Source organism: Lepisosteus oculatus, chromosome 27 (assembly GCF_040954835.1).
Source record: "Lepisosteus oculatus isolate fLepOcu1 chromosome 27, fLepOcu1.hap2, whole genome shotgun sequence".
Lineage (NCBI taxonomy): Eukaryota > Metazoa > Chordata > Actinopteri > Semionotiformes > Lepisosteidae > Lepisosteus > Lepisosteus oculatus.
Genome location: NC_090722.1, coordinates 7,280,602 through 7,303,536, shown reverse-complemented (window position 1 = coordinate 7,303,536; position 22,935 = coordinate 7,280,602). Strand labels below are relative to the sequence as shown.

General features: G+C 56.9%; 2 protein-coding genes across 5 annotated transcripts in view; one reads left to right on the top strand and one right to left on the bottom strand.

Moving 5' to 3' along the window:
• Positions 1-659: 659 nt before the first annotated feature.
• On the top strand, positions 660-15,066 carry rusc1 (RUN and SH3 domain containing 1). 4 transcript variants are annotated; one of them, XM_069184671.1, is made up of 11 exons: positions 660-1,023; positions 2,593-4,823; positions 6,368-6,835; positions 8,285-8,404; positions 9,099-9,175; positions 9,514-9,688; positions 10,409-10,514; positions 10,599-10,645; positions 10,743-11,616; positions 12,146-12,259; positions 12,606-15,066. In XM_069184671.1, the coding sequence occupies exons 2-11, from the start codon at positions 2,603-2,605 to the stop codon at positions 12,769-12,771; spliced, it is 4,368 nt and encodes a 1,455-aa protein (XP_069040772.1). In that variant the 5' UTR covers positions 660-1,023; positions 2,593-2,602; the 3' UTR covers positions 12,772-15,066. The 4 variants fall into 4 exon arrangements, with proteins under 4 accessions (XP_069040772.1, XP_069040773.1, XP_069040771.1 ...); XM_069184672.1 differs by having other exon boundaries at positions 661-1,023; positions 1,808-4,823; positions 6,371-6,835; XM_069184670.1 differs by having other exon boundaries at positions 661-1,023; positions 1,808-4,823.
• A 1,220-nt stretch (positions 15,067-16,286) lies between these two features.
• Positions 16,287-22,935, bottom strand: part of ash1l (ash1 (absent, small, or homeotic)-like (Drosophila)) — a 31,891-nt gene continuing 25,242 nt past the window's right edge. The window contains exons 24-27 of the mRNA XM_069185526.1: positions 21,443-21,609; positions 21,268-21,308; positions 20,471-20,790; positions 16,287-20,082 (exon numbers count right to left, since the gene is read on the bottom strand). Coding sequence (XP_069041627.1) covers positions 19,991-20,082; positions 20,471-20,790; positions 21,268-21,308; positions 21,443-21,609 — 620 coding nt within the window. The 3' untranslated portion in view covers positions 16,287-19,990. The remainder of the gene's footprint in view (positions 20,083-20,470; positions 20,791-21,267; positions 21,309-21,442; positions 21,610-22,935) is intronic.

Here is a 22,935-nt window from a genome sequence, read left to right as displayed (position 1 = left end):
CCAGACACCTGGAGCACAGGGAGAGCAGCCCTGTCACCTGGAGCACAGGGAGAGCCAGACCCAGACACCTGGAGCACAGGGAGAGCAGCCCTGTCACCTGGAGCACAGGGAGAGCCAGACCCAGACACCTGGAGCACAGGGAGGGCCAGACCCAGACACCTGGAGCACAGGGAGAGCAGCCCTGTCACCAGGAGCACAGGGAGAGCCTGACCCAGACACCAGGAGCACAGGGAGAGCAGCCCTGTCACCTGGAGCACAGGGAGAGCCTGACCCAGACACCTGGAGCACAGGGAGAGCCAGACCCAGACACCTGGAGCACAGGCACAGCCTGACCCAGACACCTGGAGCACAGGGATGGCCTGACCCAGACACCAGGAGCACAGGGAGGGCCTGACCCAGACACCTGGACTGTGAGGGGGATGAGCTTTCAGACTGGTGAGGATAAACCAGAGAGAAAGAGCAATGTGGACTGGGAGAGGAGGAGGGATACTGGGAGATCAGGCGTGATACTGGGAGAGAAGGGGACATACTGAGAGATCAGGAGATAAACTAGAAGAGGAGGAAAGATACTGGGAGATCAGGAGAGATACTGGGAGAGGAGGGGGGATATTGGAAGAGCAGGGGAGATACTGGGAGAGGAGCAGAGATACTGAGAGATCAGGAAAGATACTGGGAGAGGAGGGGAGACATTGGGAGAGGAGGGGGGGATATTGGAAGAGGAGGGGAGATACTGGGAGAGGAGGAAAGATACTGGGAGATCAGGAGAGATACTGGGAGAGGGAGAGGAGGAGGACAGCGATCTTGAGAGGAGAAGAGAGCTGGAATGAGAGTCAGGTAGAGAGGTGAGAGAGACTAGGGGCTGGGGAGGGAGGGAGTAGGCACAGCTGACGAGAGAGAGAGGGAGGGGAGAGAGGGAGGAGAGAGAGAGAGCGAGAGAGAGAGACGGAGAGGGAGAAAGCTGTCACACGGCACAGCATCCGTGCGACTGCAGCGGCCGCGGACCTGTCCGAGCAGCACCCGCAGGTAGGCCGTCCGGGAGCCCCGCGAGTCCCCGCGCGGTGTCGTCGCTCCTGTCCGTCCCGAGAATCTCGCGCTCAGCCCGGCGTGTCGCGCGCGCGCACCCCCGCGCCTCGCCCCGTCCGCAGCAGCAGCGCCGGCTCCCCCCCGTGGGAGTGGGGGGCGAGGACCTGGTCTCGGGGCAGCCGAGTGGGGACACTGCGGCGAGGGGCGATGCGGAGCGACGGGCTGCGTCGTGCACAGCGCTGCCCGATCGATGTGGCCGGCGATCGATAAAAGCCGGCGCCCGTGGGGGCTGTAGCCAGGCGATGACGTCATACCGACCCCTGCACGCTCGTGCCCCCGCCGTCCTGACGACCCCAGCGGCCCCCGGTGCGGTTTCGGGCAGAGCCGATGTGTTTGGGGCTGCGGCGCAGACGAGGGCAGCCGAATTCATCCCTAGGCAACCGGTTCTGTTCCCTGGTGCCGGGCTCGGTCCGTCGCGGTACCGGCAGAGAGAGAGAAACAGGGAGCGAGAAAGACTCGCCCAGACTGGGGAGAGGCACCTGCGGTCCGGTGGCGTCGGTCAAACGGGTTCTGAACGCCATCGTGACCGGAGACAGAGCCGCCCTGAGCCGAGGGCGGTGTGTGCGGGGTTAGTTATTCACAGCGGGCGCTTGTTGACGTCCGGTCCGCGTCGCTCCTCCGGAGGGCGTGTGCGGCCGGTCAGCACCTTTATCGTCTCCCCGATGAAAAACGTGCCCGATCTGTCGGCGTCTGTGTGAGTGTGTTCTCTGCGCTGTCCTTGCAGGTGCTGAGGGACCTGAACATGGCTTGATGTCCTGCCCCATCCCTCCTCTCCCTGTCTCCCTTCCTGAATCTCCCACACTGCCCCACACAAGACTGAGCTCACTGACAGGACACCCAGAGCATCGCTGCTACACTGAGAATCACACACACACACTCTGAGACACAGAGGATCACACACAGTCAGACTGAGAATCACACACACACAGTCAGACAGACACTGAGAATCACACACAATCAGACAGACTGAGAATCTCACACAGACTGAGAATCACACACAGTCAGACACTGAGAATCACACACAGAGTCAGACACTGAGAATCACACACACACAGTCAGACAGACACTGAGAATCACATACAATCAGACAGACTGAGAATCTCACACACAGACTGAGAATCACACACAGTCAGACACTGAGAATCACACACACACACTCAGACACTGAGTATCACGCACACACAGTCAGACACTGAGAATCACACACACACACTCAGACAGACACTGAGTATCACACATGCCCAGTCAGGCTGATGTACAGAATCATACACACACACACAATCAGGGAGATACAGATAAGCACACATAAATACCCGACACAAAGAGAAAAACACAGGCACACAAACACCAAGACACCAGAGAGTTTCTCTGTCCACTCTCTTAGTCAGCACCTCTGCTCTCTAGCGCCCCCCGGAGTAAAGACTGATTGATCTGTGTTGGGGGGGGGTGAGGAGAGTTGAAAAGTGTGTTACCAGAAACATCAATATAAATTCAGTCCTCTCTTCCCAGTTTTCCCATCATGCTCTCCTCTCCACTGCCGTCAGCTCCCACTGCAGCCCTCCCCCGTTCCCACATCCTCGACAACGACAAACGGCAGACGGACAGGCCGAGGAACGAGCAGGGGGAACAGAAATCTTCGGCACTAGGGAGCCGGAGGGAAGATAATAACATGAACACCGCCCTGGCCCCGCCCCCGGCCGCCAACAAGCCCCGCCCCCAGCCGGCCTCCTGGAAGATGCCCTCCGCGTCCCCCAGGGCAGGAGGGGGTGAGGATCAGACAGCGGCGGGGCAGCGCCAGGGGGGCCAGGAGCCGGCCCAGACACGACCGAGCGCGGTTCTGGAGCCCGACCCAAACTGCAACGAGCCGAGCCTGCCCTGCCTGTGCTGCGACCTGCACTCTCCGGACAGCAGGAACGACAACCACAACAACAACGGCCCGCGCCGCAAGAACAACAACACAATCTCGCAGCAGGGGCCTCAGCTGCACCCGTGTCGCCCCCCGCTGGCTGCCACCGATCAGGGCCCGCCCGGCCTGGAGCGGGAGGGGACCGAAGAGCAGGAGGAAGGAGCCGAGGAGGAGGAGGAGGACGACGAGGACGACGAGGATGAAGACGACACTCTCGTGCCCTCCTGCGGCGACTGCCCACCCTCCCTGCTGGACTTCTCCCTCTCGTCCTCCTCTTCCTCCATCAGCAGCTGCTCCGACTTTGAGTCCGACTCTCCCGATCCCCTCTCGCCTCCGGACTCCAGCCTGGGCTCCCTGCGCTCCCCCGGGACCCAGGGCCGGATCGTCTCGCCGGAGCCGCAGCCCGCAGACGCCCCCCTCTCCCCCGACGAAGGGTACCCATCGGCCCGCTGCTCCCCGTCTCCCGACGAGATTCCAGGGAAGGAGGTTCTGCGGGCGCTTCCCCTCCGGGAGAATCCCGAGTTCAGGGAGGGTCAGCAGGACGTCCAGCGGGGGGATCTCCCGCCCCCGGACTCGCTGGCCCCCTCCCCCCTCCAGGTTTCCCCTCCCCGCCCCGGCATGGAGGGCATGGGATCCGGAACGTCGTCCTCGTCGCTGACGACCGTCTCCCCGTTCTCCTCCCCCGAATCCGAATCCGACCGGAACGACCCGGCTCTCCGGGATTCCCAGCTGCCTTCCTCCTTCTTCCCCTACCGCGCCTCCCGCTCCCCGCCACCGCCTCCTCCGCCGCCCCGCCGCCCCAGGAACGCCGTTCCCAATATCCCGTCTGGAAGACAGCCGGACGATCCCGGTCCCGTGGAGGTCGACCGCAGCCAGGCTCCGGCTCCCCTTCCGAAAACCGGGAAGGCCCCCCCTCCTCTTCCCCCGCCTCCGTCCTTCCTGGCCCTGGACGCGGAGATCTGCCGGCTGCTGGAGCTGGCCGGATTGTCCCGGCACGAGCTCCCGGGCCTGAGCCCCGAGCCGGAGGGGCCGGGCTCGTCTGTGCCGTCGGGGTCCCGTGCGGAGCTGGGGTTTGTGGACAGGCTCCCCCCACAGCCGTCCCCCCCGGCCGACTGCTGCGCCCCCGAGCCGCCGAGGAAGACCTCCTTCCACGAGATGGCGCTCCGGCGGAAACGCGGCAGCCACGCGGCGGCCCCGCCCCCGGCCCCGCCCCCGGCCCCGCCCCTCCCCCCCCAGCTCCCTCCCGCCCCCAGCACCCTGCCGCTCCCGCCGGCGCCCCGCCCGGATCGCTCCGACTGGCTGATCGTCTTCTCCCCGGACGCGGAGGTGCCGCCCCAGCCCTTCGGGAGCACCCCGTGGGAACAGAGCCCCCAGAAGCAGGCAGGGTCGAAGGTCACCACCTTCAAGGAGCTGAGGAACCGCAGCAAGCAGAATCAGAACCAGAACCAGCCGTGCCAGGTCCAGCCGGGTCCGAGATCTGCAGAGCCGGCACCACGAGGTCCCGACCCTGCCCTCCCCTGCAGCGAAGCGGGACAGACCGACAGCCAATCGCAGCCCTGCGCAGAGCCCTGTCCCCTCCCACCAGCACAGCTCCCGCCCACTTTCTACTTACAGTCCCAGGCTCCCTCCTCATTGGCTGGGAGGCACATCCGTCCTGGGGCCTTGCAGCCAATCGCAGAAGGCTCCGTGGAGCCGGAGCCCTGCACCCCTCCTTGGAGCATCAGTCCAAGCAGCGACAGTCTGCTCCTGGCCCCAGGGGGTAAGAGGGCCGCAGAGGAACAGGAGAAGAGGGGGCATGCAGATGGGGCCAGGAACTGGGAGCGCCGAGCCACAGGTAAGAGCTTGAGACCCAAATTCCAGATCTGCGGGGGTGGGTGACCACTGGGGTATTAAAGGTGGCAGCCACATGGGGAGGCATTCTTAAAAGAGAAAGGCTCACAGCGTCTTCACAACAGAGTTACAACAGAGTCTGGACTCTCACAGACACACAGCAGGCAGGCAGGGCCAGCGGTCATGGGCTGCAGCTCTGGAATGCTGACAGCACTGTGCTTGATGATGTCAGCGCTGCCTCATTAAATATTAATGAGCTGGCTGGAGAGCCCCGCCCCCTTCACGCTGTCCTCACTGCCCGTCTCTCTCCTTCTCTCTCACCTCCCCCTCTCATCAGTTGTCAGTCACCACACGCTCTGTCTTCACTGTGGTGTGCAGAACCTGTTCCTCTCCCACCGAACAGGGCTGGGCACCCCACCCCATATGTGCCTGTGTCTCTGTCAGCTTACCTGAGTGTGTTGTTGTGTGTGTGACTGTGCATGTGGGTGTGTTGTTGTGTATCTCTGCACACGTGATCAAGTGCGTATCATTGTTTCTGTGTGTGTCGGTGTGACGGCGTTCTTATATCTGACAGTGTGCAGTGCAGTGGTGTGTGTCTTATCAATGTGTGATTATGTGTCACAGTATGAGTGTCTGTGTGTGTATCTATGAGATAGTGTGTTGGTGTGTTACTGTGTATGTCTGTCACTGTGCTTGTCGGTGTGTGTTTGTGTGTGTCTTAGCCTCTCAGGCTGGTGTTGTGTGTGTCAGTGAGCGTCTCAGTGTGATGTTGTGTGTGTCAATGTGTGTGTCTGAGCCTCTCAGTGTGTTACTGTGTGTGTGAGTCAATGTGGTGTTGTTTGAGTCAGTGTGGCGTTGTGTGAGTCAGTGTGGTGTTGTGTGAGTTAGTGTGTGTCAGTGTGGCGTTGTGTGAGTTAGTGTGTGTAAGTGTGGCGTTGTGTGTGTTATTGTGTGTGTCAGTATGGTGTTGTGCGTGTGTCAGTGCCTCTCAGTGTGTTATTGTATATGTGTCGGTGTGGTGTTGTGTGTGTGTGTCTGAGCCTCACAGTGTGTTATTGTGTGTGTAAGTGTATGTGTGTGGTGTGGTGTGTGTCAGTGTGTGCAGTCTGACAGCAGGAGGTGCCTGTATCTTTAAGGCCAGGAGGGGTGTGTCTGGGCTGTGAGCCAATGGCAGTGTGGCAGCAGTACAGGAAGTGAGTGCGCAGGGCCGTGGCCTGTCTCCCAGCCTGACTGAGCCTGCAGGTATGGCTGTGCTCGCCGCCAATCTCTCTCCCTCTTCCACCCCCCCGACCCTCGGCACACGCAGGCCCTCTCGGAGGACACCTCTGCTGCCCCGGAGAGCCTGCAGAATCCTTTCCTTTCGCTTCCTGTGGGCGCTGTGAGACTGTGCCGTACACAACCCCCCGTCCGTCTCCAGACACTAACGCTCTCCATCTCTCTCCCTGTCTCCTGTCCTCTGGCTGTGCTGTCGCTCCACCCCTCCCTTCCCATCCTGCACCTCTCACCTACCTCCCCGGCGCCGCCCTCTTGTCTCTCCCCCCCGGTCAGCAGTGCCCTCTCCCCCTCTTCCTCTCCGCCAGCTGCTCTGCTCCCCCTCTTTCCTCCAGAGCCGGAGCGCCCCAGAAGGCCCGCAGAACCCGTGCTGGAGGATTGAGGCCCGGCCGAGGCAGTGCTACCCCGAGCTGGCCACTGGGGGGCGACAGGCGCTGCTGCCCTGGGACCCCGAGACCCCCGCTGCGTGGTCCAGCGAGGCTCTGACCCCCCCACCGCCCGTGGGGCCAATATCCCCCCTGGTTCTGCCTCGTCTCTCCCCCATTGGGGCTTATTCCCCCCCGCACAGAGCCGGGCTGCCCCTCCCGGGGGCAGATTTGAGCCGCCTGTGCTCGCCTCTCTTCCCCCGCAGCCGGACCCTGCCCTGTCTGGCTCTGGGCCCCACCCCGGCCCCCAGGGGAGCCCCGAGCCCCCCAGACGGCTCTGGGCTGGTGTTGACGTCAGTGACCCGGCCGCACCGCCAGTGTGAGTGACGGCCTCCTGCACCCTGCTCTGGGCTGGGGGGCGCTGACGAGCCAGCCGGGCCCCCCCCCGGGCAATTCTCCACTCACGGTCGTTCTGGTGCCTGTGTGTGTGGGGCTGTCTGTGTGTGTCTCTGTGTGTGTGGGGCTGTCTGTGTGTGTGGGGCTGTCTGTGTGTGGAGCTGTCTGTGTGTGTGGGGCTGTCTGTGTGTGTGGGGCTGTCTGTGTGTGGGGCTGTCTGTGTGTGTGGGGCTGTCTGTGTGTGGGGCTGTCTGTGTGTGTGGGGCTGTCTGTGTGTGTGGGGCTGTCTGTGTGTGGGGCTGTCTGTGTGTGTGGGGCTGTCTGTGTGTGGGGCTGTCTGTGTGTCTGCGGCTGTCTGTGTGTGTGGGGCTGTCTGTGTGTGTCTCTGTGTGTGTGGGGCTGTCTGTGTATGTGTCTGTGTGTGTGTGGAGCTGTCTGTGTGTGTGGGGCTGTCTGTGTGTGGGGCTGTCTGTGTGTGTGGGGCTGTCTGTGTGTGTCTCTGTGTGTGTGGGGCTGTCTGTGTGTGTGGGGCTGTCTGTGTGTGTATATCTCTGGCTGTCTGGGTCTGTGTCTGTGTGACTGTGTGTGTCTTTGATTCTGTGTGTGTATCTCTGACTGTCTAGGTCCGTCCGTGTGTGTCTTTGTGACTGTGCGTGTCTGTCTGTGTGTGTATATCTCTGGCTGTCTGTTTCAGTGTGTGTCTGTGCTGGTAGCTTTGTGTCTCTGTAAGTGTGGAGGGTTGTTCTGGTCCTGACCGTTTTAAGACATGTGGGTAACAGCAGCGTCATGTGTTGTTAACAGCCCGAAGACAAAGGAGTCTAACATCACTCCTGTGCCGGCATCACTGCACTGCCTACCAGTCAGTGGTTCAACTTGCTTGAAAGTTGCTATAGCAGCTTACAGAGCTCTGCAATGCACTCCAGGAGTCCTCTGATCAGGGACAGGGTCTCTCTGACCAGGACAGGGTCTCTCTGATCCAGGACAGGGCCTCTCTGATCAGGGACAGGGTCTCTCTGATCAGGACAGGGTCTCTCTGATCAGTGACAGGGTCCTCTGACCTGGACAGGGTCTCTCTGATCCAGGACAGGGCCTCTCTGATCACTGACAGGGTCTCTCTGACCTCTCTGGCCCAGGACAGGTCCCAGAGGGTGGGGACTGCTGAACGTCCTGTGTCTATAAGCTCTGCTGTGTGAGATTCTGTTCTCCATGCTGCCCTGCGGGTCGGTCTGCTGGGGTTTCAAATCAGAACCGAAAATGAAATGTGACATTCAGTGACCCAGACGCCACAGCCTTGGGGGTGAGGTGAGGCGGCTGGACCTGACACAGGACAAACCCGATCATGCCGACTGGACACAGCAGTGTCACAGGACTGGGGAAGGAGAGGGTGGTATAGCCATCAGCCCCTTACATCTCTCTCTCTCTCTCCCTGCAGCGGTTCGGAGCGCCTCCTTCTCCGGCTCGGGGCAGGTGGGCGGGGCTTGGATGGCCAGCAGCACATGGACCCCTCCAGGAAACCGGGGGCTGTCCCTGCCGTGCCTGCAGGAAAAGAAAGGTGCCAATACACACAGTCGTTGCAGTAGTGTGTGAGTGTAATGCACTGTGTACCTGTGCAGTGGTGTGTAACGGTGCTGTTTTGTAGCAGTGTGCAGTTGTGCGGTGGTGTGTAACAGTGTGCTGTTTTGTAGCAGTGTGCAGTTGTGTGGCAGTGTGTAACAGTGCTGTTTTGTAGCAGTGTGTAGCAGTGTGAAGTTGTGTGGCGGTATGTAACAGTGCTGTTTTGTAGCAGTGTGTAGCAGTGTGCAATTGTGCGGCGGTGTGTAACAGTGCTGTTTTGTAGCAGTGTGCAGTTGTGCGGCGGTGTGTAACAGTGCTGTTTTGTAGCAGTGTGTAGCAGTGTGCAATTGTGCGGCGGTGTGTAACAGTGCTGTTTTGTAGCAGTGTGCAATTGTGCGGCGGTGTGTAACAGTGCTGTTTTGTAGCAGTGTGTAGCAGTGTGCAATTGTGCGGCGGTGTGTAACAGTGCTGTTTTGTAGCAGTGTGCAGTTGTGCGGCGGTGTGTAACAGTGCTGTTTTGTAGCAGTGTGTAGCAGTGTGAAGTTGTGTGGCGGTATGTAACAGTGCTGTTTTGTAGCAGTGTGTAGCAGTGTGCAGTTGTGCGGCAGTGTGTAACAGTGCTGTTTTGTAGCAGTGTGTAGCAGTGTGCAGTTGTGCGGCGGTGTGTAACAGTGCTGTTTTGTTGTCCCCAGCGCTGGTCAGCGGGGTCAGTGTGGCAGTGGAGGCTGTGCTCTCTCAGTTCAGCTCCTCCAGGACTCTGGTTCAGAAGGTGAGACTGCTGCCCCCTCTTTCCTTACATTGTCGCCTCTCCTCCTCTCCCTCTGGCTGTCTCTTGCCTCTCCATCTCACCTCCTTTCACTACCTCTCTCACTCGCTATCTTCCTCTCCCTGTCTCACCTCCCCCCCTCTCCCTGTCTCTCCTCCTCTCCCTGTCTGTCTCTCTCTCCTGTCTCACCTCCTCTCCCTGTCTGTCTCTCTCTCCTGTCTCTCCTCCTCTCCCTGTCTGTCTCTCTCTCCTGTCTCTCCTCCTCTCCCTGTCTGTCTCTCCTGTCTCACCTCCTCTCCCTGTCTGTCTCTCTCTCCTGTCTCACCTCCTCTTCCTCTCAGGCCCAGTCTGGAGACAGCAGTATTAACCCCTCTGTGGGCCGGCTGGTCCTGCAGTGCCTGTGTCCGGCTCTGTGTCGCCTGCTCTCGGACAGCCTCAAGCCCTACCAGAGTGACCTCATCGCTGGCCGGAGGCCGAACTCGCCCTGGGGGCTGGTGCAGGCCTCCACCCGCCCCGGTACTGTGCTGTGTGTCTGTCCCGCCGCAGTACTTCTTCCTGACTGTCTTGGGGTGTCTCCCCAGGAGAGTTTTAGAAGAAGACTCCTTCCTGCCTTTTTATAATAGATTTCAGTATGGTCTGTCTTCTGCAATTGTTTCAATTCTGGTTCACCAACTCTGTCCCAATCTCTCCCTGTCTGCATTTCTTTTCCTCTTGCCTTGTCTCCCTCTCTCTCCCTCCCCCCTGTCTCTCTCCTCTCCCCTTGTCTCTCTCCCTGTCTCTCTCTCCCTATCTCTCTCTCTCCCCCTGTCTCTCTCTCTCCCTCTCTCTCTCCCTGTCTCTCTCTCCAGTCTCACTCTCCTCTCCCCCCGTCTCTGTCCCTTTGTCTCCTGCCCTGTGTCTCTCTCTCTCCCTTTCTCCCTCCCCCCTGTCTCTCTCTCTTTCCCCCTGTCTCTTATTTCAATTCAAGGTGTTTTATTAGCATGACCAATGGGTACAACCAGTGTTGTAAAAAATATATAAAAAAAATATGTACATATACTGTAAACAGATGGAGCATTATTGGGAGACAGACTCACTGTTCCTCAGGCTGGGACAGGAGATCACATACTGGGCTGCCAGTTCAACCTAATTCCCTCCTCCCTCTCCCAGTAGGATTGGGACCCGTTGTGATTCTGGCAGGTGTGGGAACTCTGGCATTAGATATCTGAATTTAGGGAAGAGTGTCTCTCTCTCCAGGCCCCTGTACCCAGGCCCTGTCCTCCCTGCAGCGCCACGTGGACCAGCTGCCCCAGCTGAGACTCAACTCGCAGCGCTTCAACGCCTTCCTGCTGGGCCTGCTCAAGTATGTCTGTGTGACCGTGCTCATCCCCGCCTGTCCCTCAGTCTCCCCCTCTCTCCCTCATTCCTTCTCTCCTGTCTTTTCCAGCTTAAAGCTCCTGGACTTCTGGCTCTCCCACCTGCAGTCATGTGAAGGTACGAACACACTTCCATTCTCCCTGCTGAACGAACCTGAAGGAATTTGATTGGCTTGCAGATGCCCTTTGACCTCTCTGTCTGCCCCTGCCCACAGACGTGCTGGTGGCCCACTACAGCCCCGCCTCTTTCATGCGTCTGGCGCGCACTTCCTGTCAGCCTCTCTTCGAGGAGCTGCTCCTCCTGCTGCAGCCTCTCGCCCTCCTGACCTTTCACCTTGACCTGCTCTTCGAGCACCATCACCTCGACCCCCGGACCCCGCCCAGTCGGAGCCCGGAGCCGGCCGGTGGGGCCGATCAGGAAGGGCTCGGAATCAGTCCGGCCAAAGGGGACATCAGCCAAAACAGCTCAGCCCATCAGGGCGGGGGTCAAGGTAACCAAGAACACTGCACAGCTGCCTCAGCCAATCAAGAGCACAAGAGAGAGAGCCCGACCAATCAGACTGCTGGGAGGTCAGGTACAGCCAATCAGAAGAGCGAGGAAGTCCCAGCTGACCAGGGCTCAGGGTACAGCAGGCAGACAGCCAATGGGAGCCCTGGGCCCGGGCCTGTGGACAGTAAGGGAGAGGCTGCATCTCAGTTTATCTGGGAGGCAGAGAGAGCTCCCTCTAGTGTTGGGAGGGTGTTATCTCAGCAGGCAAGCCAGGCCATTCAACACAGCTGGGGCTCTCTGCTGCGCTGGGGGGAGCGGCTGGGCCAGACCTTGGGGGTCACAGGCTCCGTGAGGACCCAGGAGCTGTCTCAAGATCCGCAGCTCCACCCAGGAGAGCCCTCAGGCACGTCCCTGGATACCCCAGACCTCAAGACCCCATGCAGTGATGTCCATCGCAGTCCCAGCAAGGAGCTAACTGGGAGACCGGGGGGTGTCGGAGCAGACACCCCCAGAATCTGGCTGGGCAGGTTGTTTGGAGCCTCAAAAGGCCACATGGATACCTCAGCCTCTGACCTCAAAGCTACCCACAACCCTCTCAGGTGAGCGGTCTGCCTGACTCTGACTCTGACTCATCTGCATGTCTGACTGTACCTCTCTCTCTCTGTCTGCATGTCTGACTGTACCTCTCTCTCTCTCTGTCCGCATGTCTGACTGTACCTCTCTCTCTGTCTGCATGTCTGACTGTACCTCTCTCTGTCTGCATGTCTGACTGTACCTCTCTCTCTCTCTCTCTCTCTGTCTGCATGTCTGACTGTACCTCTCTCTCTCTCTGTCTGCATGTCTGACTGCCTCTTTCTCTGTCTGCATGTCTGACTGTACCTCTCTCTCTCTGCATGTCTGACTGTACCTCTCTCTCTTTCTGTCTGCATGTCTGACTGTCTGTCTTATTCTGTCTGCAAGCCTTTGTCTCTGTCTGTCTGCTAGTCTTACTGTCTGTCTCTCTCTGTCTGTCTGCATGTTGGGCTGTCTGCCTGTCTCTGTCTCTGTCTGCTTGTCATCTCTCCCTCTGCGATTCTGTCCATCTCTCCCTCCTGTCTGTACCTGCTCATCTCTGCGACTCTGTTGCAGGCGTCCATCCAGCTGGCTGGTCCCTGGGGTGTCAGTTCTGACCCGGATGGCGAGTCCAGCGCAGAGTTCCCCACCAGAGGGAGAGCAAGACAGGCCGAGACCCAGGACACCCAGGTACACAGCCCTGCTGGAGACAGCAGTTCTGAGGACAGGGAGATAAAGGCTGCAGGGAATAACTCAGAAAAGCCAATTAATTTTCACATTGGATTAAGGACTGACAAGTGACTGAGCCAGGTAATTAATGAATTAGGTTTATGAAACATTACTTAACTCTGACCCATTAATTCAGACCAGTGAGGATGCTGTTGCATTGCTACAGTGGTTGAGGATTTTGTACTTGATTAGAGATCTGTCTGCAGGAAGAGACTTTGTGCTGGGGCCAGTTAGTGCTGATGAAATGTCCATAGTGAGTTTCCATCCTCCTGAAGAACACACCACCTCCCTGCCTGTCTGTCTGCAGGTCAGTGAGGACACTGTGTGACCACCAGGGCACTGGGGCGGAGCTCAGCTTCAAGAAAGGGGAGGAGCTTCTTCTGATTGGAGGGGTGGATGAAGAGTGGATACGCTGTCGGCAAGGAGACAGAGAAGGGCTGGTTCCTATTGGCTATGCCTCTCTAATCATGTGACATAATTTTCTTCTCATGTAATCTGTGCAGACCTGGAAAGTTTTGATTGTGGGACTTGGAGGTATTGTGTTAAGTCGTATTACTGAACACAGCGAGGGAGAGAAGGGAAAAAGGGATATTGCTTGCCTATGTGTTAATGTACCATTTCTCTCCTCAGGCCTTTAGCTACAGAGAGATGTCCTCAACCTGTCATGCTTGATGTGTATTATGTAGGATTCTTAATTAATGTATAGATAGACAAATCTAAGCTATTATATGTGCATGGAGTGAAGGCAAGGTGAACTCGGTGCTGTCTTCTACAGGATTGCAGGAGCACTTCAGCTGCTGTGGTATGTTTATTTGGTTAGTAGGTTCAGAAGGGGATGACAGTGAAACACTGACAAGCAGCTGCAAGGCTCTGTGCTGATCAATCGGTGCTTAACTGTGTGGGACAGCAGCTGGCTCACCTGGAGAGAGGTGAAGAGGGAACAGGGGGACGGGAGCTTCACCCTCTTCTATTATTTATTGAGCCTAATCATTGCTGTCAATATTAGTAATTCTTGACTGATTGCATTACCGGAATAAGCTAACAGTTAATATGCACAAAGCCTGATCTCTCTTCCGGTCATTATTCAAGTCCTCAGACTGCAGCCCTGCTCTGTGAGAGACTGTGTGTTAGAGCTCTGAGCCTGATCTCTGCTCCTGTCATTATTCAAGTCCTCAGACTGCAGCCCTGCTCTGTGAGAGACTGTGTTAGAGCTCTGAGCCTGATCTCTGCTCCTGTCATTATTCAAGTCCTCAGACTGCAGCCCTGCTCTGTGAGAGACTGTGTGTTAGAGCTCTGGGCCTGATCTCTGCTCCGGTCATTATTCAGGTCCTCAGACTGCAGCCCTGCTCTGTGAGATAGAGAGAGAGAATGAGCTCTGTGTCGATTTACTGACTGACACAGAAACAGCTCTCAGCAGAGCAGCATGTATACGCCTATCTAGATCTACGATTGTGTGTAAATTGTCCTGTGGCCTGTCTAAAAGTACTTAAGGGTTGTTCTGCTGTTCAGTGATAGTTTATGTGCTCTGTCACGACCCACTACAGGAAGGCTGAACACCCCCCCACAATCTCACCCTCCCGTCCAGCAGCTTCTGCATTGAGCCCCTTGTGCGTGCACCCCAATACCTGTATCTTTATCTGTCCCCCTCTCACGCACTGAGGGGGGCTTTCTGTTCCCACAATCTTCGAGGCCCACACCCCAGTATCAGAGAGGTTTCCATCCAGCTGGTCTGTTCATTGAACCCCAGATTTGAGTCATAATCCAAATTAACTTTCATTGAACTTGGGGGGAAAAAAAAAACCCTCAATGTTTCAGGAACCAGACTCCTTGGAAAAAAACTGATCGGTCTCATTAGTGATTCGATTAAAGGTTTAATTCTCCAGTTGAGAGCCATGCTAGAATGGACCCCAGCAGACACTGGGGTACCCTGCTCTGGAGCGCACTTAAGTGACCACCAGAAACGTCTGGACATGGGTGGGCGTGATGGGGTGTCAAACAGTGCACTCACTGTTCTTGGGGTTCGCTTAATCAACTTTCACACATCCAGCTGAGGGCGCTCTGGTGCAGACAGAGTTAGCTTTAGTTTAGTGCGGCCAGTCCTGGTGCTGGAAGGTTGGTCCGTGTGTCCAGTCCTGGTCCTGGGGGGGGCGGGGGGAGGGCGGTCTGGTCCTGATTCTGGAGGCCTGGCCAGTGTGTCTGGTCCTGATTCTGGAGGGCCAGTCTGTGCGTGTCCAGTCCTGGTCCTGTTTCTGGAGGTCCGGCCAGTGTGTCTGGTCCTGATTCTGGAGGGCCAGTCTGTGCGTGTCCAGTCCTGGTCCTGTTTCTGGAGGTCCGGCCAGTGTGTCTGGTCCTGATTCTGGAGGGCCACTCAGTTAGCCCGGTCCTGGTACTGGAGAGCCGGACGGGGTGTCCAGTCTTGCTCTTGGAGGGCCAGTGATCCTGCAGGAGTGCCTAGTCATTCTGCAGGGCTGTCTAGTCCTCGTGCTGGAGGGCTGTTCAGTGTCCGGTCCTAGTTCCACGAGTCCTGTCAGTGTGTCCGGTCCCTGTTCCATGAGTCCGGTCAGTGTGTCTGGTCCAGGGGGGCTGGTCAGTGGGTCCTGTCCTGTTTCCAGAGGGCCGGTCAGTGTGTTTGGGAGAGGCTGTGAAACCGGTCCAGTTGGGGTGGTGTCTCTGTGCCGCCAGGCTGTGTCTGCTGCTGCTGCTCTGTGCTGTGATGTCACTGCGTGTGCTCGAACCTGTCGACAATAAAACTGGTGTGCCGGCTCAGATTGGCTCATGTGTGTGTGTGTGTCTGTGATGTGCTGTGAGGTTGGGGGGGGGGGGGGAGGACTGGCTGTTCCCACCCCTCCGGACCCCAGTAGCAGGCTGGCAGCAGGCAGCGATCCAGTCAAACACAGCTGGGCCGAGACTGCGGGGAACACACCTCAGGGAACATCCTGATGCGATTACACCTGCCAACCAACAGGAGGTGCTGTTCTAGTGCCTGCAGCATGATGCCAGAGAAATGAGGGGTCGAATTTCATATCAGGTGTCAGGAATGAAAGAAGCACAAATGCTACTTTCGATGGCCCAAGTGGAGCACTGACGAATGTGCTGTTTGTCGGAAGATCAGCTTCATGGGACAACGGGTTAGCATTCCTGTACAACGTACCCATTCTGCCTCTGTCTTCTCACTCAGGAGATGGGCAGTGCCCGCCTTACCTGCCCCAGCTGAACAACCCAGCCATGAGACACACCAGAGTCAAGAGAATGAAACAATTTTTTCCCCCAGTGTTGACAAACATGCTCCCAGGTCCCCATGCACAGATGCACACCCGCCCCCAGCCCCCTGCCATTGCAGGAGCATCACACAGGGCAACAGAACAGAGGAGTGCACAGACGCAGACGCAGACGCACAGGCACAGAACCATACGCACAGACGCAGACACAGATACACAGATGCACAGAAACACACATGCGCAGACGCAGACACAGATGCACAGACGCAGACGCACAGACGCAGATATGCAGACACACAGATGCAGCTGCACAGATACACAGATGCAGACGCACAGATGCAGATGCACAGGAGCAGCTGCACAGATACACAGATGCAGACACAGGCACACAGGTGCAGCTGCACAGACGCAGACACACAGATGCAGATGCACACAGATGCAGATGCACAGACGCAGACACAGATACTCAGACGCACAGATACACACATGCGCAGACGCAGACACAGATGCACAGACGCAGACGCACAGAGGCAGCTGCACAGATACACAGACGCAGACACAGGCACACAGAGAGATACAGATACAGAGAGCAGACGCAGATGAAGCCAGATACAGCTGGAGATGCAGACAGTTACACACAGACAGCTGCAGGTGCGGACACATACACGGGCAGATGCAGATACAGATGCAGACAAAGATAAGAGATGCAGACGGATACGGACGCAGATGCCGACAGAGACATAAAGATGCAGACACGGGACGTGCTCGGATTCCTTGAAAAAACAAGTCTCTGGTTTATTTTGCTACACTGTTTCATGGAGACGCAGGCGGTTTTTTTCCGTTTTATAAGCAATTACATCCAAGGTTGTTAAAATCCGGCGTACATCATTTACAAAGATCAGAAAAGGAAAACGGCGACCGAGGAAGAGGAGGAAGAGCCAGCGCCGAGGACACGGGCCTCTTCCAGAACAGAGCAACCCAAAACAGGACCATGTAGTTAGCAGCATTTCTCCAGCGCCAGCCGGCCGGGTTGCGCCCATGCGGGCTCGGGACAGAAGAACCATCAGAAGGGTTTAATCCTCCTCGTCATCTCTCTGCAGTGCTGTAGTGCTTCTTCGATACAAAAAACAAAGACCAACTAAAAGACCGGCGTGTCCTCGACTCGCCGTCACCAGAAAAACAACAACGACAGCGTCAGGGAGAGCGAGAGGAGCAGGGCGCTCTCCAGCGCTGCTTGATTGTCTAAAAAACGTCAAAGAAAGGTTCCCGAAAAACGAGACGAAGGCCAGGTGGGGTCCCAGCAGCCCGCGGCCCGGCCCGCCCTCGCGGTGCGTGCCGCGCGGTCCTTCTGCCCGGCGTCCACTTGAAACCGACACAGCGGACAGACCAGCGTAGTGTGTACCGTCACGTGGTATTTCCTCGTTAACTAATTAAGGCTCAACAGCTCCTCGTTAACCAATTAGTCCTCAGCAGGACTCCTCCCCCCCGCCCCTTGCCCAGCCTTTCGCAAGAGGCCCTGGTGGGAGGGGGGCGGGGGGAGGGGGGTTTAGAGAGGGGGGAGGCCGGGCCGAAACAGAGGCGTGTCCCAAGCGCCCGCTGGCCCTCGCTCCGCTCCTCCGCCGGCGTCGGTTCCGATCCCTGGCGCCGGGCCGAGAGAGTGCTGGCGGCGCCGCCGGGGCGGAGCCCGGGCAGTCGCACTGTCCATCTCCCGAGCCCCGCCCGGCCCCTCACGCCCCGAGCCACAACGAGCAACAGAACGGCAAGAATAACAACAGCAAAAAGAGTAATATTAATATGAAGAATAACAATAGTCTAATAGGCGGAGGACGGCTCAGGTCCTGTACAAAAGAAAGGATTGGTAATCAAGGTATTGCTTCCACAGCACGCTGTGAGATTATATCCCAGTATATACAGCTTGGCACGAAATTACAAGATCAGGACCGAGTCGCTTCCTCTCGTCTGTTCTCGTTAATCTCTTACAATAATTAAAACAACATTCTGCACAGTTACTGAGACTTTACAAAACAGAACCCACCCCCCACCCACCCCTCTCAGAAAATAATAATAATCATAATAATAATAATAATAATAATAATAATAATAATCATAATCATATTTTTTTGTTTGCTTGTTTTGCTTTTAAAATACAAATGTTACACACAGCCCTTTATTTTCGGTGGGTACAGTTCCGATCCTGGCTCAGGCCTTGGAAATTCCTCAGCGGAATCCCTCCCTCCCATTGCTCCGGGCTTCTCCCGTGGACTGAAAGACGGAGACACTGACGCGCTGCCCGGCTCTCTGACCGAGACACTGACGCGCTGCCCGACTCTCTGACCGAGACACTGACGCGCTGCCTGACTCTCTGACGGAACACTGACGCGCTGCCTGACTCTCTGACCGAGACACTGACGCGCTGCCCGACTCTCTGACCGAGACACTGACGCGCTGCCCGACTCTCTGACCGAGACACTGACGCGCTGCCCGACTCTCTGACCGAGACACTGACGCGCTGCCCGACTCTCTGACCGAGACACTGACGCGCTGCCTGACTCTCTGACCGAGACACTGACGCGCTGCCCGACTCTCTGACCGAGACACTGACGCGCTGCCTGACTTTCTGACCGAAACACTGACATGCTGCCTGACTCTCTGACCAAGACACCGATGCGCTGCCTGACTCTCTGACCGAGACACTGACATGCTGCCTGACTCTCTGACCAAGACACCGATGCGCTGCCTGACTCTCTGACCAAGACACCGATGCGCTGCCTGACTCTCTGACCGAGACACTGACATGCTGCCTGACTCTCTGACCGAGACACTGACATGCTGCCTGACTCTCTGACTCAAAGAGACACTGTGACTCTGCCTGGCTGAACTACAGACACACTGTCTCTCTGCTTGACTGAACCACTTACACACTGACTGACATCCCATTAGTTTCTCATATTGACGCCAGACAGACCAGCTCTCGGTGTCACAGTAACACACAGACAGGCAGCTGTCTGGGACAGAGTGGAGAAAGGGAAGAGAGAGGAGATTGGAGAGAGAAAGGGACAGACACAAGAATGACTGATGGTTTTTAATCACTTCCTGTCTGCAAGCCAGAAGCGGAACAAGGAAATTTGGAACCCAAAAGGAGACAGGCAGTGAAAGTCGTTATCTCTTCCATCCACACATTGTGTGGCCAGCACTCTCACTCACACACGTCACACACAGTGGGACGAGAGCAGACACACACACTGTCCCCTGTAACTCATTTTACTCTTATTTACTTAGTCAGAGGGGTAAAGTTACAGCAATAAAAGTATAGTACAGTCCGACTGTCCCTCTCTCTCTGACCTCACAGTCCGACTGTCCCTCTCTCTCCGACAGAACAGTCCGACTGTCTCTTTCTCTCTGACCGCACAGTCTGACTGTCCCTCTCTCTCTGACCGCACAGTCTGACTGTCCCTCTCTCTCTGACCGCACAGTCTGACTGTCCCTCTCTCTCTGACCGCACAGTCTGACTGTCCCTCTCTCTCTGACCGCACAGTCTGACTGTCCCTCTCTCTCTGATCGCACAGTCTGACTGTCCCTCTCTCTCTGATCGCACAGTCTGACTGTCCCTCTCTCTCTGATCGCACAGTCTGACTGTCTCTCTCTGACAGAACAGTCCAACTGTTGTTCTCTCACTCCCTTTAGCCATAGAGTCTCAAACACACAAGTAACTGACAGACTGGGATATTATACAGAGGCTGAAGCTCAACCAGTTCAGAGGACAGGAATAAAGGACACTGGTAATGTACAATACAAGGATGAACAAGAAAACGAGAATGAGCAGTGTGCCCGTCTCTCTACACCACATACAGCAGTCTTCCCAGCTAACAGGCCACTACAGCTGCAGGACTCCTAGGAAACCTGTACGGATGAAGCAGATGGAGCAATAAATACGACTACATACTAATTTTAGTTTCATTTTAAACATCTGTCTATGCAAATTGATTCAAAATAAGGTAAGAAAGAGGCCGGCCTTGCTTCTGATCAAGAGCCCTTCAGCTGGTAGTGAAGCCTGGAGTGGTTCAGACTGCTGCGCACTGGGAGCCTTCACTGTCTCGGTGCAGTGATGTCCTGCCCGGTCCAGCTGTTTGCGAGGTCAGTGCAGTTCCTGCTGGCCTCAGGGAGGGGTCGAGGGGGCAATAATCGAGACCGAACTGCCGTCCTGCCGTTCGCTCGCTGTCTGCGGCCCCTTGTCTGGGATGTGTCCACTCCCCCTGTGTCTGGGGATGCAAGTGTCCACCGCGCTAGAGGCCCCGCCCACTCTCTGACCCCTCGTCCGGCGTGCTTTCCGATCCCATCGCTCCGTGTCTCCTGGCCGAGCTCCCCGGGGCGGCCCCAGGGAGGGGCAGCTTCTCCCCTCGCTCGCTCTCCTCTCTCGGCGCCCTGCTCTCCCTCTCCGGGGGGAGCTGGAGGCTCGCCAGGTTCGCAGGTGACATCACTTCCTGCCACCGCAGTCGCCCAATCCCAGCGTCCTCCGGCGCAACTTCCGACCCGAGCCCTCCTCCAGGAGATAGGTCACGTCGATCACTGGCGGGGGAGAGAGGAGCACCCTGGATCAGTGCTCACGGCCGCCACGCAAGTCTGATACACTGAGAGTCGCCATCTCCCTGCTCCTCCTCTCTGCCTCCCTCTCCTCCCCTCCTCCTCCTCTCCTCTCTCCCTCCCTCTCCTCCGCTCCTCTCCCCCCATCTCCTTCACTCCTCCCTCCCCTCCACCTCTCCTTCGCTCCTCCCTCACTTTCCTCCTCTCTCCCCCCAACTCCTTCACTCCTCCTCCTTCTTCCTCTCTCCCCCCAACTCCTCCACTACTCCTCCCTCCCCTCCACCTCTCCTTCGCTCCTCCCTCCCTCTCCTCCTCTCTCCTCCCAACTCCTTCACTCCTCCTCCTCCTCCTCTCCCCCTCTCCCCTGTCTCACCACTCTTGCAGGGTACTCTGTGCAGGAGTGTCAGCAGGATCTTGTTCAGTCTCTCCCTCTGTGCCTCCCGTCGCTCCATCTCCATCAGCTCTGGGGGGGGGAGCTCCTCTTCCTCCTCACCCCCCCGCTGCCCCTGCAGCTCTGAGATGGGAGGTGGGGGGGGCTCAGTGGGGGCAGGGTCAGCCTCGGCCTCGCCCTCCTCGCCCTCTGCCCGCGGCCCGGCCTCACACACTTCCTCCGTGCCTGGGGAGGTGTCCTCTTCACAGCCCCCCAGGGAGTCCTTACAGCTCAGCTTGGGACGCTCACTCTTCCAGGACGACCTGCCAGACAGGGAGAGGAAAGGGTTAATACAGACACTGACTGGACACTCCAGTACATTAACACTGCACTGAGAGAGAGGGGTTCATACAGACACACTGACTGGACACTCCAGTACATTAACACTGCACTGAGAGAGAGGGGTTCATACAGACACACTGACTGGACACTCCAGTACATTAACACTGCACTGAGAGAGAGGGGTTCATACAGACACACTGACGGGACACTCCATTACATTAACACTGCACTGAGAGAGAGGGGTTCATACAGACACACTGACTGACTGGACACTCCAGTACATTAACACTGCACTGAGAGAGAGGGGTTCATACAGACACACTGACTGACTGGACACTCCAGTACATTAACACTGCACTGAGAGAGAGGGGTTCATACAGACACACTGACTGACTGGACACTCCAGTACATTAACACTGCACTGAGAGAGAGAGGATTGAATAAGACAGGAGACTAACCTGCCTCCGTTCCTCTTGTAGTTGTCCGGGACGTAGTGTGGCTGTGGACAGAGAGACAGTGAGTGAGGACAGCACTGACCGCTACCACAGCTCCTTCAGGAACTGACCGGCCGCAGTCACACCCCACATGCACGTGCTTGTGAGACCCCTGCACCCCTGTGGCCCCGCCGCTCACCGAGAAGTCCCTCTTGGGCGTCAGGCGCTTGGGGAAGTGGTTGAAGGCGTAGGGCTTGGTGCAGACCGGGTAGCGGTTCCGGTGGATCTTGTAGAAGAGGTGGGCCGACTTGTCCAGCCGATAGTCGCAGATATAAACATCCTGCTCCTTCACCCCCTTCGGCCGGCCTGCGCACACAGGGACACCGTCAGACAGACGGACAGGGACACAAACTCCTGGTCAGACAGGCATGCACATAGACACAGACAGACACACACTGTCAGACAGGCCTGCACATAGACACACAGACAGACAGACACACTGTCAGACAGTCATGCACATAGACACAGACAGACACACACTGTCAGACAGGCATGCACATAGACACAGACAGACACACACTGTCAGACAGGCATGCACATAGACACAGACAGACACACACTGTCAGACAGGCCTGCACATAGACACAGAGACAGACAGACACACTGTCAGACAGGCCTGCACATAGACACAGAGACAGACAGACACACTGTCAGACAGTCATGCACATAGACACAGACAGACACACACTGTCAGACGGTCATGCACATAGACACACAGACAGACAGACACACTGTCAAGACAGTCATGCACATAGACACAGACAGACACACACTGTCAGACAGGCATGCACATAGACACAGACAGACACACACTGTCAGACAGGCATGCACATAGACACAGACAGACAGGCAGTCAGACAGTCATGCACATAGACACAGACAGACACACACTGTCAGACAGTCATGCACATAGACACACAGACAGACAGGCAGTCAGACAGTCATGCACATAGACACAGACAGACAGGCAGTCAGACAGTCATGCACATAGACACACAGACAGACAGGCAGTCAGACAGTCATGCACATAGACACAGACAGACACACACTGTCAGACGGTCATGCACATAGACAAACAGATAGACAGGCAGACAGGCAGTCAGACAGTCATGCACATAGACACAGACAGACACACACTGTCAGACGGTCATGCACATAGACACACAGACAGACAGGCAGACAGGCAGTCAGACAGTCATGCACATAGACACACAGACAGACAGACACACTGTCAGACAGTCATGCACATAGACACACAGACAGACAGACACACTGTCAGACAGTCATGCACATAGACACACAGACAGACAGGCACACAGGGACACCGTCAGACAGACGGACAGGGACACAAACTCCTGGTCAGACAGGCATGCACATAGACACAGACAGACACACACTGTCAGACAGGCCTGCACATAGACACACAGACAGACAGACACACTGTCAGACAGTCATGCACATAGACACAGACAGACACACACTGTCAGACAGGCATGCACATAGACACAGACAGACACACACTGTCAGACAGGCATGCACATAGACACAGACAGACACACACTGTCAGACAGGCCTGCACATAGACACAGAGACAGACAGACACACTGTCAGACAGGCCTGCACATAGACACA